General features: G+C 43.1%; 1 protein-coding gene across 1 annotated transcript in view; it reads left to right on the top strand.

Annotated features, from left to right (window-relative positions):
• The first annotated feature begins 1615 nt into the window (after positions 1 to 1615).
• The window catches only part of TTC27 (tetratricopeptide repeat domain 27), a 197595-nt gene continuing 185657 nt past the window's right edge, over positions 1616 to 13553 (top strand). The window contains exons 1-4 of the mRNA XM_003926820.2: positions 1616 to 1944; positions 3522 to 3699; positions 7361 to 7490; positions 11904 to 12044. Of these exons, the coding sequence (XP_003926869.1) occupies positions 1857 to 1944; positions 3522 to 3699; positions 7361 to 7490; positions 11904 to 12044 (537 nt within the window). The 5' untranslated portion in view covers positions 1616 to 1856. The remainder of the gene's footprint in view (positions 1945 to 3521; positions 3700 to 7360; positions 7491 to 11903; positions 12045 to 13553) is intronic.

Genomic DNA, 13553 nt, shown 5'->3' on the forward strand with positions numbered 1-13553 from the left:
GGACCAATGGGGTGCTACATGCAGGTGAGGAGCTTTGGTGGAGTGGCCAGTGTGTTTCTACAGATGTTCATCTTGAACAATTGCGAAATTAGTTTAGACAGTGCTGGCTTTTGTGCTTAAAGAAATGAACAGATCCTGGTCAAGTATCATTTTCTAGAAAAATAGTTTTTAATTACTTCTGAATGAGAGGACATTCTGGGGCATTCACTCTTCTCCAGTCACAGCCACGTCTGGCTTCCTTTGGTATCTGCTGGCAGTGGCTGAAAGGAACTGAGCTGAGTTCCTCTCCCTCCACATTCTGGAGTGGCTCCTTACCAAGTCAGAAAGTGAATTAACAATTATTCAGCTTCCTCCTTGGAGCTGGGTACCGGGCCAGCCTCTTTTCAGAGAGCTGTTGCTCTTGTGGTCAGAGTTACCCTGCAGTTTTCCCCTGGCTCTTACATGACATATCCCAGTACAGGCGTCAAGCCACTGAGACAAAGCCACACCCTGGCTAGTCCTAGCTCTTCCTTCCTTCCCTCCTTCCCTCCCTTCCCTTCTTCCTTCCCTCCCTCCCTTCCTTCCTTGTCCTAGCTCTTCCTTCCTTCCTTCTTTCCTTCCTTTCCTTCCTTCCCTCCCACCCTTCCTCCCTCCCTCCCTCCCTTTTTCTTCTTACTTTCTTTTTTTTTGAGTTGGAGTCTCACTCTATTGCCCAGGCTGGAGTGCAGTGACACTATCTTGGCTGACTGAAACCTCTGCCTCCCAGGTTCAAGCAATTCTCCTGCCTCAGCCTCCGGAGTAGCTGGGATTACAGGCGTGCGCTACTGTGTCCCGCTAATTTTCGTATTTTTATTAGAGACAAAGTTTGATCATGTTGGCTAGGCTAGTGTCGAACTCCTGACCTCAGATGATATACCCGCCTCGGCCTCCCACAGGGCTGGGATTACAGATGTGAGCCAGGGAGCCCGGCCGCTAGCTGTTTCTTAGGGATGCGGCTAGGAAGACTGAAAGAAGTGCACATAAGGCACCAGCTCTGTGCTCAGCAGCAAGGAAGGGGAGGCTGGTTTGTCCCCTTGCAATTTCTTGTGACCACCCCTGGGACCAGTCTCCTGCAGCGTTCAGACTGTTCCAAAAACTTCCCTGCACCAGCGGCAGGACCAGATTTCCCCCTGGCCATGATTCACGTAGCGGCAGTTTCAAAATCAGATCCTTTCCTTACACGCGAATTCACCCAAAGCCCCATGGTATGCTGACGGGGTTCCAACGTGGGCTTCCCCGACCCCACGTCAGCGGGCCTGTGATTCCGTGAGCAGGTGCCCAGACGCTGAGAGCAAAGGCCCACCTGCACTCTGCGTGAAGGGCTGCGGTTTTCATCAGGGTGTCAAGAGCGTTCTGACCCGCAGAGGTTTCAGAATCGCAGCTCTCGCCCTTCCAATCCAACTGCTTTGGCAACACGTCCGTTTTGAGTTGCATTTGAACCCAAGCCCTCGATAGCACACTCATTTCCACAACCACAGCCCGCGGAAGCGGTTCCCACCGGGGCGGGGCTGAGCGCCACCGCGCCCTCAACTCCGCCCACTGCCCGCCCCGGGGTGGGGCACACCCGCCCGCAGGCTCCGCAGCCAAGCGCGGGTCGGTCTCCAAGGCGGAAGCCGGGCCAGAGAGCGTGCGCGTTTTCCCAGGGTGCCCCGCGCTGCGGTTATGGCCGCCTCCTTGTGCTGGTATCTCCACAAGGTGTTCTAGGACCGTGGGTGTGTTTACGGTAACTGTCGCCACTAGATTTCGGCGTCTTTGTGCTCTCCTCTTTTCATTTTCTTTTGTTGACTCCGGTGTGGCCCTCGTGGGAGCTTGTTTTTGCTGCAGCGGTGTCTGGGGTGATGTGGACCCCGGAGCTGGCAGTTTTGAGGGGATTCCCCACCGAGGCTGAGCTGCAGCAATGGAAACAGGAGGGGGTCGCCGGTTCAGGTGAGAGACGCATCTGCCAGGGTTGACTTAGTCTATCGTGGGAACTGTGAGGAAAAGAGATGGCAGCGACTGATTCTCATCCCTCCCTTGGTTTTTCCCTAACAAAATCTAGCTGATTCCTTGAGGATTTGGGTTGATGAGTCCTTGCCAAAGTGGGCGTGGTGCTCACTCACCTACTGCCCAAAACGTCTTACTGCCCAGGTTCAGTAATAATAGCAATGGCAATGTCAGTTATTTTCCTAAGCCCTCAACACGTACCCAGTCATTTAATGCTTGTGGTAGACACTTAAGGTAGATACCATTTTTTTTTTTTTTTTTTTTTTTTTGAGAGAGTTTCACTCTTGTTACCCAGGCTGGAGTGCAATGGCGCGATCTCGGCTCACCGCAACCTCCGCCTCCTGGGTTCAGGCAATTCTCCTGCCTCAGCCTCCTGACGGTAGATACCATTTTTTAATCCCACTTTGCGGTGAAGACCTGTAAATACACTTTGGTTAAGTATTTTTATTTTTTTGTATTTTTCTATATTTATTTATTTGTTTGAGATGGAGTTCAGCATTTTGCCCAGGCTGGAATGCAAATAAGGCGATCTCAGCTCACTGCAACTCTGCCTCCTGGGTTCAAGCGATTTTCCTGCCTCAGCCTTCCGAGTAGCTGGGATTACAAGTATGCGCCACCACACTTGGCTAATTTTGTATTTTTAGTAGAGTTGGGGGTTCACCGAATTGGTCAGGCTGCTCTCCAACTCCTGACCTGAAGTGATCCGCCCACCTGGGCCTCCCAAAGTGCTGCGGTTACAGGCACCACAGCCTTCCTAGGCAGCAAAGATTAATTCCTTTGAGCAGTGAATGTTTACCACAGAGATAAAGAGTTAAAAGGCACATTTACTGGCACATCTGGTTGTGGGATTTAGGCTGGACCTAGAAGAGAATGAACAGTGTGTCAGTATTCTGTGTGTATGTGTGTGTGTGGGCACGCGTGTGACACAATAGGTGCTTCCAGTGGCAGAAAGTCTGAAGTCTCCTGGTCTAGAAAAGTTTTCTGGTGAGACTTGAGCTGATTTTGGATTAAAGGGTAAGACTAACAAGTGGAGAAGAGTTCAACAGGTGAAATCACAAGTGGAAAGTGTGGAGGTGGGAATGTGCACGGGACATTAGGGAAATCATGAGTAAACCAGCGTTCTTGGAGTGACAGTGACTTTTCATGAAGAGAAAATAATGGGGATAGAAGGAGCCAGATTATGAAAAGTCTTAGAACTTTGACTAAGGAAACTTTTCTGTTGTCAGTAGGAATCTTTGTGAATTTCCCAGCAAAAGAGGAAATATCTGTTAACGAGGAATATTATTTCTGGGGCTAACTTCCATTTTGGGGCTCATAGTATGGGTGAGCTACTAATTGTAGGAGAGAGAATGTAGAATGTTGGAGATTTGCTGAGTGCCTTGTAATTGTCATACAGCAAGCATTCTAAGTCTAGACATTGTTTTTGCACACTAAAATGGTAGATTTGCCTAACAGTGCTATCCTTTACGGCATGAAAAAAAAATTGTTTTGGATTACTGCACTAATTTTTTATGTTACAGAGAGTGGATCTTTCCTACAGTTGCTGCTGGAAGGGAACTATGAAGCTATATTCTTAAATTCAGTGACTCAAAATATTTTTAATTCAACAACAATCTCTGAAGAAAAGATTGATAGCTACCTGGAGAAGCAGGTAGTAACATTCCTGGATGACTCAACAGATTTGGACACAACGGAAAGGTAGAATTTTATTTGAATTTTTCATAGAGGAACAGACTGAATACATTTAATAGCACCTTGACAGTGTAAGGCACTGATTTTAGCAGTTGAGAAACCTTGCTTTACCTTTACTCAAGACTCATGATGTACCAAGTAATCAATGTAAGAACTCTGGTCCAGAAGACCATCCAGAATGAAAAAGTAGAGTGGTGCAGGATGAAATGGTTTCATATATGAGACTGGCACATATTTGGGTATTAACTGCTAACCCACTCCCATGAGCTCCCAGTGCTTAGGTCTGGTAGGCTTTACCCACCGCAAGACTTCACGCCTTATTTCCCTTTGTCTTAAAAACATGCTTTCAGGCTGGGCATGGTTGTGTGCGCCTATAGTCCCACCTGCTCTGGACTGAGGTGGAGTTTGCAGTGAGCCGAGATCATGTCATTGCACTCCAGTGTGGGCGACAGAGCTAGACTCTGTCTCAAAAAGAAAACCAACAAAAAAAATATCCCACATACCTTCCATCTTGTTATTTCTGCATAGCTGAATACTAATTTGTAACAATTTATTATGTTTTAGATTATTATCTGTATAGAGCTCAGAGAACTTAATGTTTTTATTTCAGAGCCCTTGGTTTACCTTTTTCCATTAAATTTGTGTAATTTTATAGGGTTAAATATAAAGATAGTTACACGGCAGGGAAATCTAAGCTTTTCAGTGGCTTAAATTTTACTGGTATAAATTGGATACCTCTATCTTTCCTCTGCCATCTGTGCAATCATGTCAATCTTTGATTATCTTATAAATACATGCAATTTTATTTTACCATTATTTCTAGGAAATGGCTTCATTTAGTCCTTCAACAAATAAATATTGTACTAGGTGTGGAGGTTGGAAGATGAATAAAGCATAACCCATATTCATAAGGAGTTTGCCAGAGAATGCTGCTATAGACTTTTAATGTTATTTTTAAAATTAATATTATTATTATTATTATTTTTTTTTTATGGAATCTCACTCTGTTGCCCAGGCTGGAGTACAGTGGCATGGTCTTGGCTCACTGCAACCTCAGCCTCCTGAGTTCAACTGATTCTCCTCCCTCAGCCTCCCATGTAGCTGGGATTACAGGCCCGCACCACCATTAAAAAAAAAAATACAGTTTTTTTTTGTATTTTTAGTAGAGATAGGGTTTCACCGTGTTGGCCAGGCTGGTCTGACCCCAGGTGATCCACCCACCTGAGCCTTCCAAAGTGCTGGGATTACAGGCATCAGCCACTGCACCCCGCCTCCTTTTCATTTTAGTTTACTGGTAGTTATGTTTCTTTGGTGCCATTCTTTTTTTTTTTCTTCCTTTTTTTAGAGATGTTGTCTTGATATGTTGCTTAGCCTGGTCTTGAACTCCTGGGCTCAAGCAATCCTCTCATCTCTGCCTCACTAAGTGTGGGGATTATAGGCATGAGCCACTCCGCGTGGCCAAATTCTTAATGCTTTCTGATATGTGTGCATTCTCATAGCAACTAGCCTTGTGGTGCCCATGAAAGCAGTACATTAACACAAATCCTTTATCACAAGACAGACCAGATTTCTATCTTGTCATACAAAGCTAAAGAGAGACTTGCAGTTGACTCATTTTCAGACATTTGAAAGTTAAAGTGTATTCTCAGTTCACCTTATGGATTTTGTTTTTTGATTAGGACAGTTTATTAAGGCTGTTTTCTCCAAATTTCCAAACTTCTGATTCCAAACCAGCTGTTTTGTTATCTTTTTTTCTCTAATGCTGCTTATTCTTTGCATTGTATTCCAAGTTTTATGTTTTTGCTACCATAGGCTTGTATGTTTGATTTTTTTTTTCTTTTTCTGAAATAACCTCCCTTTTAAGGAAGGGCCTAGGGGCTGCAGGGAAAAAAGTGACTGCTAATATTTTCTCTTCAGAATGAAACTCCAGGATTCCCTGGCTGTTATTTGCTAGAGTTGAATCTGTACCTATTTAGGTCCTAATTTAGGGTTTGGCACATTATGGCTGGCAGGCTAACTAAATGGCTAAGAATGAATGGGGTATTTTTTATTTTATTTTATTTTTTTTGAGTGGGAGTCTCACACTCTTGCCCAGGTTGTAGTGCAGTGTCGTGATCTCGGCTCACTGCAATCTCTGCCTCCTGGATTCAAGCAGTTCTCCTGCCTCCACCTTCTAAGTAGCTGGGACTACAGGTGTGTGCCATCATGCCCAGCTAATTTTTTTGTATTTTTAGTAGACATAGGGTTTCACCATGTTGGCTAAGATGGTCTCGATCTCCTGACCTCGTGATCCACTTGCCAAAGCCTCCCAAAGTAATGGAATTGCAGGCATGAGCCACCATGCCCGGCTGGTTTTTATATATATGTTTTTTTTTTTTTTTTTTTTTTTGAGACGGAGTTTCGCTCTTGTCACCCAGGCTGGAGTGCAATGGCGTGATCTCGGCTCACCGCAACCTCCGCCTCCTGGGTTCAGGCAATTCTCCTGCCTCAGCCTCCTGAGTAGCTGGGATTACAGGCACGCGCCACCATGTCCAGCTAATTTTTTGTATTTTTTAGTAGAGACAGGGTTTCACCATGTTGACCAGGTTGGTCTCGATCTCTCGACCTTGTGATCCATCCGCCTCGGCCTCCCAAAGTGCTGGGATTACAGGCTTGAGCCACCGCGCCCGGCTTGGTTTTTATATTTTTAAAGGGTTGGAAAAAACAAAACGTGATATGCAAAGCCTAAAATATTTCCTGTCTGTCCCTTTAGAAAAAGTTTGCCTGGCTCTGTCTTAAATCACAGCAAGACTGACAAATAGAGGTTTCACTCAAATTTCTATGTTTTTGTTGTTGTTCTAGCATTTGGTGGCATGGGATCAGTGAAAGGTTAGCAACAACTGTATATCATCACTTTTCTTTTGTATAAAGTCAGTTTTCTGTACATCTTGTTGCAATGTCAGAGCTGTTAAAGAGAATGCCAGAAAAACATAGATGCCTAATGAGAACCTAAATCAACTCTTTCAAGATAATTTTCTGTGGAGATAGAAGTGTTCTCTATCTTCATTGCCCAGGTGGTAGCCACTAGCCACACTAAACTATTAAGCACTTGACATATGGAAAATATGACTATGAAACTGAATTTTAAATTGTATTTAATTTTAATTAACGTAAATTTAATCCATATGTGGCTTACGGTTATAATACTGGATGTTGTAGACCTATTTTTTTTTTTTAAGAGAGACAGGGTCTCGCTTTATTTTCCAGGCTGGAGTACAGTGGTATGATCAAAACTTAGTCCAGCCCCCAACTCCTGGGCTGCAAGCAAGCCTCATGCGTCAGCCTCTGGAGTAGCTGGGATGTACCGCCATGCCTGGCTACCTTTTAAATTTTTTGTAGAGACAGGGTGTCACTATGTTTCTCAAGCTGGTTCTGAACTCCTGGGTTTAAACAATCCTCCTACCACGGCCTTTCAAGTGCTGGAATGACAGGTGTGAGCCACTGCGCCTGGCTGACCTAAATTGTTTTAAGTTTTAGAATTTTTTTTTTTTTTTTGTCAGTACTCTAGGATGGTCTCAATAAATATTGATAGATATTATTTTCATAATAAAACTGCATTGGAATAGCGTGTTTGAGATTATACAGTGATAGTAGTTCATATTTATTTCTTTAACATTCTTCTATGCAGACAACAGCTGATATTTCTACTTGGTGTGAGCAGTTTGCAACTTTTTGTTCAGAGCAACTGGACGGGGCCCCCTGTTGATTTACACCTTCAGGATTTTTTGCCATCTGTTTTGTTCCAGCAATTCAGTGAGGTATGCTTCTTGGAAGTGTTGTATGTGACTATTATGGTATTACTTATTTTTTACAAGCAGGTCTTCATGAACTGGAATTAATAGTAGTTAGGAAAGAAACATGACTTTATGGTTTGTACAAAACTGCTAAGAATGCTTGTTCATTGATCAGATTTTCACGTATTTCTGGAAGTTCTATTGTCAATCTCAAATTCCTTTTAACACACACACTCCATTTTATAAAGCCATGTAGCTGTGTTTTTTAATTAAAGTACAGACAGCTTCACCAGGTGTTTACTTGATTGTATCACCTCAGTTATATAAATTTCTTTTGTTTTTTGAGATGGTGTCTCATTCAGTCATCCAGGTGGGTGTACCATGGCTAGATTACAGCTAGATTACCCTCAACCTACTCAGGCTCAGGTGATCCTCCCACCTCAGGCTACCAAGTAGCTGGGACTACAGTCACATGTCACCATGGCCAGGTAATTTTTTTGTTGAGATGGAGTTTTGCCAAGTTGCCCAGGCTGGTCTCAAACTCCTGGGCTCAAGTGATCTGCCTGCCTCAACCTCCCAAAGTGTGCTAGGATTACAGTTGTGAGTGCAGTACATAAAGTATTTAATGACAAAGCAGCAAATCTGGAAGTCTGTTTAATTTTTTTTCAGGTAAGTTTATTTTTTTTATTTTATTTTTATTTTTTATTTTTTTTGAGACAGAGTCTTGCTCTGTCACCCAGGCTGGAGTGCAGTGGTGTGATCTCAGCTCACTGCAATCTCTGCCTCTGGATCCAAGCAATTCTCCTGCCTCAGCCTTCCTAGTAGCTGGGATTGCAGGCATGTACTACCACACCTGGGTAATTTTTGTATTTTTAGTAGAGATGGTGTTTCACCATGTTGGCCAGGCTGGTCTTGAACTCCTGACCTCAAGTGATCCGCCTGCCTCAGCCTCCCAAAGTGCTAGGTTTACAGATGTGATTCACCGTTTCTGGCTTGAAGATAAGTTTTGATACTGTGCTTAAGAATGATTCCCAGGCCGGGCACGGTGGCTCAAGCCTGTTATCCCACCACTTTGGGAGGCCGAGGCGGGTGGATCACGATGTCAAGAGATCGAGACCATCCTGGTCAACATGGTGAAACCCCATCTCTACTAAAAATACAAAAAATTAGCTGGGCATGGTGGCGCGTGCCTGTAATCCCAGCTACTCAGGAGGCTGAGACAGGAGAATTGCCTGAACCCAGGAGGCGGAGGTTGCGGTGAGCCGAGATCGCGCCATTGCACTCCAGCCTGGGTAACAAGAGTGAAACTCCGTCTCAAAAAAAAAAAAAAAAAGAAAGAAAGAAAAGAAGAATGATTCCCAGTAGTGGTTTGCTCCCCGGGATGGTTTCCTTTAAATTAGAAATACTTTATTAAAGTGCCTGGCACAGCATTGCTTCATGGTGATTATTATCCATTGTGAAGATAATGTTATTGATCTGTACCAGTGTGTCATCAATTGAGATTGCAGTTTGAGTTCCTCAGGAATTTTTGAGCCCCTAAGTAGAGGGTCTGGCCAGTATGAGATGATCAACAAAAGAAGTATGGTTTAAATCAAAGTAAGAACTTTGATTTGTCCAGCCACTTAGGTGATTTTGAACATAGCTATCAACCACTCAGCCTGGAAGAAGCTGGGTGATTGATAGCTGTGTTCAAAATCACCAAAGTGCATCTAGAAATTATGCAGCAAAATGGACCTTGTGTTACCTGCTTTCTCAGAATTAGGTATAGCAAGTAAACGTGGAATAAAGTTATTAGAGATATGTGTTAATAATTTGGTGGGAATTGGAAAGAGAAGTGCAAAAACAAGCATAATGTGAAAACCACAATAATTAACTCTTTATATATCAGCTTAGTGAGTCACTATATATACTTCAATAGAGTAATTTTAATTCATAATCCTGACCCTAATTATAATTGAAAGAATAAAAGATCTTCTGTATCTATGTCTAAGAAGGGAATTTATAATTTGTATTCTACAAAGGTTTTTGTCCACAATGAGGAAAAGAACCTCAGACCCCAATGATTGTTGCACTAAAGACATAAGCTTCAGTTATCTAGAAGTGTCCTTCTCTCCTTCCTTCTCTTATGATGTATGAATCAGTTTCTGGCTTCTATGGTCCTGTAGTATAGGTTAGAAATCCACCAAACTGTCAAAGCCATAAATATTTCCTGAGCACTGATATGTGGTTTGAATGGTACTCAATTCACATTTTTTTTTTCTTTTTTTTGAGACAGAGTCTCACTCTGTCACCCAGGCTAGAGTGCAGTGGTACCATCTTGGCTCCCTGCACCCTCCACCTCCTGGGTTCAAGCCATTCTCCTGCCTCAGCCTCCCAAGCAGCTGGGACTACAGGCGCTTGCTACCACGCCTGGCTAATTTTTGTATTTTTAGTAGAGATGGAGTTTTACCATGTTGGCTAGGCTGTTCATGAACTCCTGACTTCAGATGATATGCCCGCCTTGAACTCCCAAAGTGCTGGAATTACAGGCCTGAGCCACCAACTGCACCCAGCCAGGGTTTTCTTTTCTTTTCCTTTCTTTTCCTTCCTTCCCTTCCTTCCTTCCTTCCTTCCGTCCTTCATTCTTTCCTCCCTTCCCTCCCTCCCTCTCTCCTTCCTTCCTTCCTTTTCTTTTTTCTCTCTTTTCTTCCTTTCTTTCTTTTCCTTCTTCTTTCCTTCTTCCTTTACTTCTTTCTTTTCTTCTTTCTTCCCTTCCTTGTTTCCCTCGTTCTTTCCTTCCCTCCCTCCCTCCCTCCCTTCCTCCTTTCCTTCCTTCCTTCCTTCTTCTTTCTTCTTTCTTCTTTCCTCTTGCTCTGTTGTCCAGGCTGAAGTGCAGTGGCGCAATCTTGGCTCATTGCTACCTCTGCCTTTTGGATTCAAGCAATTCTCCTGCCTCAGCCTCCTGAGTAGCTAGGATTATAGGCATGTGCCACCATGTCCAGCTAATTTTTGTATTTTTAGTAGAAATGGGGTTTCACCATGTTGGCCAGGTTGGTCTCAAACTCCTGACTTCATGATCCGCCTGCCTTGGTCTCCCAAAGTTCTGGGATTAGAGGTGTGAGCCATCGTGCCCAGCTCTTCTTCTTTCTTCTATTGAATACTTTAAACAATATTCAAAATATTCAGTATTTAAATATTTAGTATTCAAAATATTCAGTATTGAGCCAGGTACTGGCATTACTTGGATTCTTTAGTTTAATTCTTACAAGAACTCTCTGAGGTATAGGTTCAGTTATTTCATTTTATAATTGGTGAAACTGAGGCTTCATCAGGAAAAAAATTGTGGGAAAAATTTACGTGTGCTCACAAACTAATAAGCAGCAGAGAAAAGACACTCTCCTGTGCATGTGATATTGGAACCCATGTTCCTGATGAGTGAGGATTCTTGCTTGCTATTTTATGGCAGCCGTTAAAATTCTGCAGTCTAAATTTTAGCAACCTTGTCCATTGTGAAACATCTCTGTACAACAGGAGAGTGAATTTTTCAATGGCATCCTTTTTTTTTTGCAGCCTTCTGATTACTCTGGTGTATGGTTGTATGCCCATTCAGCATTTGATATATGAGACTTTGCTGGCTGTTTGGCTTGATAGAAATTATGGAGTAGAGACTTACTTCATAACAACATTTTTCCAGGTATCGAAGCTTACATGAATTGTAGGTGTTTAATATAAATATCAAATACACTATTTAGTATAAATACTTTAACATGGGCATGCTTTCTTTTGAGATAATATTTTGTCGTAAGTAAATTTATGAAGTGATGATATCTCTCCAATGCTAGCATTTTTTTTGAGTTTCTTGTTCTTCTAAAGTTTGAACAGGCCAGGTGCGGTGGCTTACACCTGTGATCCCAGTACTTTGGGAGGCCGGGGCCGGAGACCACTTAAGATCAGGAGTTTGAGACCAGCCTGGCCAACATGGTGAAACCTCTTCTTTACTAAAAATACAGAAACTTAGCCAGATGTGGTGGTGCATGCCTGAAGTCCCAGCTTTCTGCCCAGGAAGGAGGATCACTTGAGCCCAGGAAGCAGAGCTTGCAGTGAACCGAGATCGTGCCACTGTACTCCAGCTTGGGCAACAGAGTGAGACTCTGCCTAAAATACACACACACGCACACACACACACACACACACACGTATACACACACACACACACACACCCCAATTAAAAAAATAAAGTTTGATCAGATGGGTGGCCATCAGTCAGGGTGGGCTGGATTTGTAGATCTCTAAGGGCATTTTCAGGGTTATAATTCTGTCCAGTGCCAATTGCTGTGTAATATATTAATGCCTTTGTTTCAAAGTGAGTTGGCTGGAAAATCTTTGTATTATTATAAGACATATAAGATTGATATTTTGTTAAATTATATCATCTTAGTTTATAATCCTTTTTTTCAGGTTAAAGGACTAGATGCATTTGTTCTGAGCCTGCTCACTCTAGATGGTGAATCAATCTACAGCCTGACCTTGAAGCCTATACTGCTGTTATTAGCACGTATTATCCTAGTGAATGTAAGACATAAACTGACAGCTATTCAGGTAAGGAAAGGATCCATGAGATTCATACCCTGATGTGACTTTTGTGCCTGTTGACACCAGACTGTAGATGTGTTGCTTACAACGCCTGTGTCTATTTGGTTTTCTAAGTCTCCTAGGTATGTAATTGAAAAATCTGATGAAATAAGCAAAAACTTTTCATCACTCATGAGATTGATCCAGCTTAGAATGAGATTATGTTGCACCTCCTCAATAGGATTTGTGTTTGTACTGTATAGATATGTTCATTTGTAGAAATCTTAAATATAGATTTAAAAACATACCTCAGGCTGGGCACAGTGGCATACTCCTGTAGACCAGCACTTTGGAAGGTTGAGGTAGGTGGATCCCCTGAGGTCAGGAGTTGGGGACCAGCCTGGCCAACATGGTGAATCCCTGTCTCTACTAAAAATATGAAGTTAGATGGGCGTGGTGGATGCCTGTAATCCCAGCTCCTTGGGAGGCTGAGGCAGACGAATTGCTTGAACCCAGGAGGCGGAAGTTGCAGTGAACCAAGATCGAGCCATTGCATTCCAACCTGGGCAACAGCGAGACTCTATCTCAAACAAAAAACAAAAAACAAACTAAAAAACATACCTCACAGTCTTTTATGAATTTCACATAGGTTAATGAGCAGTGACCAAAATTTAATGGATCTTAATCCCTGTTTCCTGGCTCACACTCTGTGTTATGTCATTATTTGGGTTGGGTTTAGTAAAGCATTTGTTAAATATCTATCATATGGTTTCTTCATATAAACTAGTGAGGACAACTATACACACAGAAAGCTAATATGCAGAAAGAAAAGACAGTCTTTGGAGGTTTAGTGGAGGTTGTCAACCATGCAGTGTACAGTCTGTTGCTGCTTTTCAACTCTGCTGCACTGTAGTGTGAAAGCAGCTGTGGACAATGTGTCAACAAATGGGTGTGCCTGTTTTCCAATAAAGCTTTGTTTGTGGACACTGAAACTTACATTTCGTGTACTTCTCACAATCACAAAATATTATTCTTTTTTCCAGTGATATAAAAATGTAGAAACTAGTTTCAGTTTTTGGGCTCTACAGAAACAAGTGGTGGGCTGGAATTGCACACAGGCTGTGCCTGGCTGACCCCCTGCTCTATCGAGTGTTGCAGCTTGGTGTGCTGCAGACTCCATTGTGTCAGAAATAGGGAATTTAAATATTATGTGAAATCTCTCAATTTTGGCTGAACAATTTTAAGAAACACAATATTTCAGGCCGGGCGCAGTGGCTCACGCCTGTAATCCCAGCACTTTGGGAGGCCGAGGCGAGTGAAGCACAAGGTCCAGAGATCGAGACCATCCTGGTCAACATAGTGAAACCCTGTCTCTACTAAAAATACAAAAAATTAGCTGGGCATGGTGGCACGTGTGTATAATCCCAGCTACTCAGGAGGCTGAGGCAGGAGAATTTCCTGAATTCAGGAGGCGGAGGTTGCGGTGAGCCAAGATTGCACCATTGCACTCCAGCCTGGGTAACAAGAGCGAAACTC

The sequence above is a fragment of the Saimiri boliviensis genome, chromosome 1 (assembly GCF_048565385.1).
Source record: "Saimiri boliviensis isolate mSaiBol1 chromosome 1, mSaiBol1.pri, whole genome shotgun sequence".
Taxonomy (NCBI): domain Eukaryota; kingdom Metazoa; phylum Chordata; class Mammalia; order Primates; family Cebidae; genus Saimiri; species Saimiri boliviensis.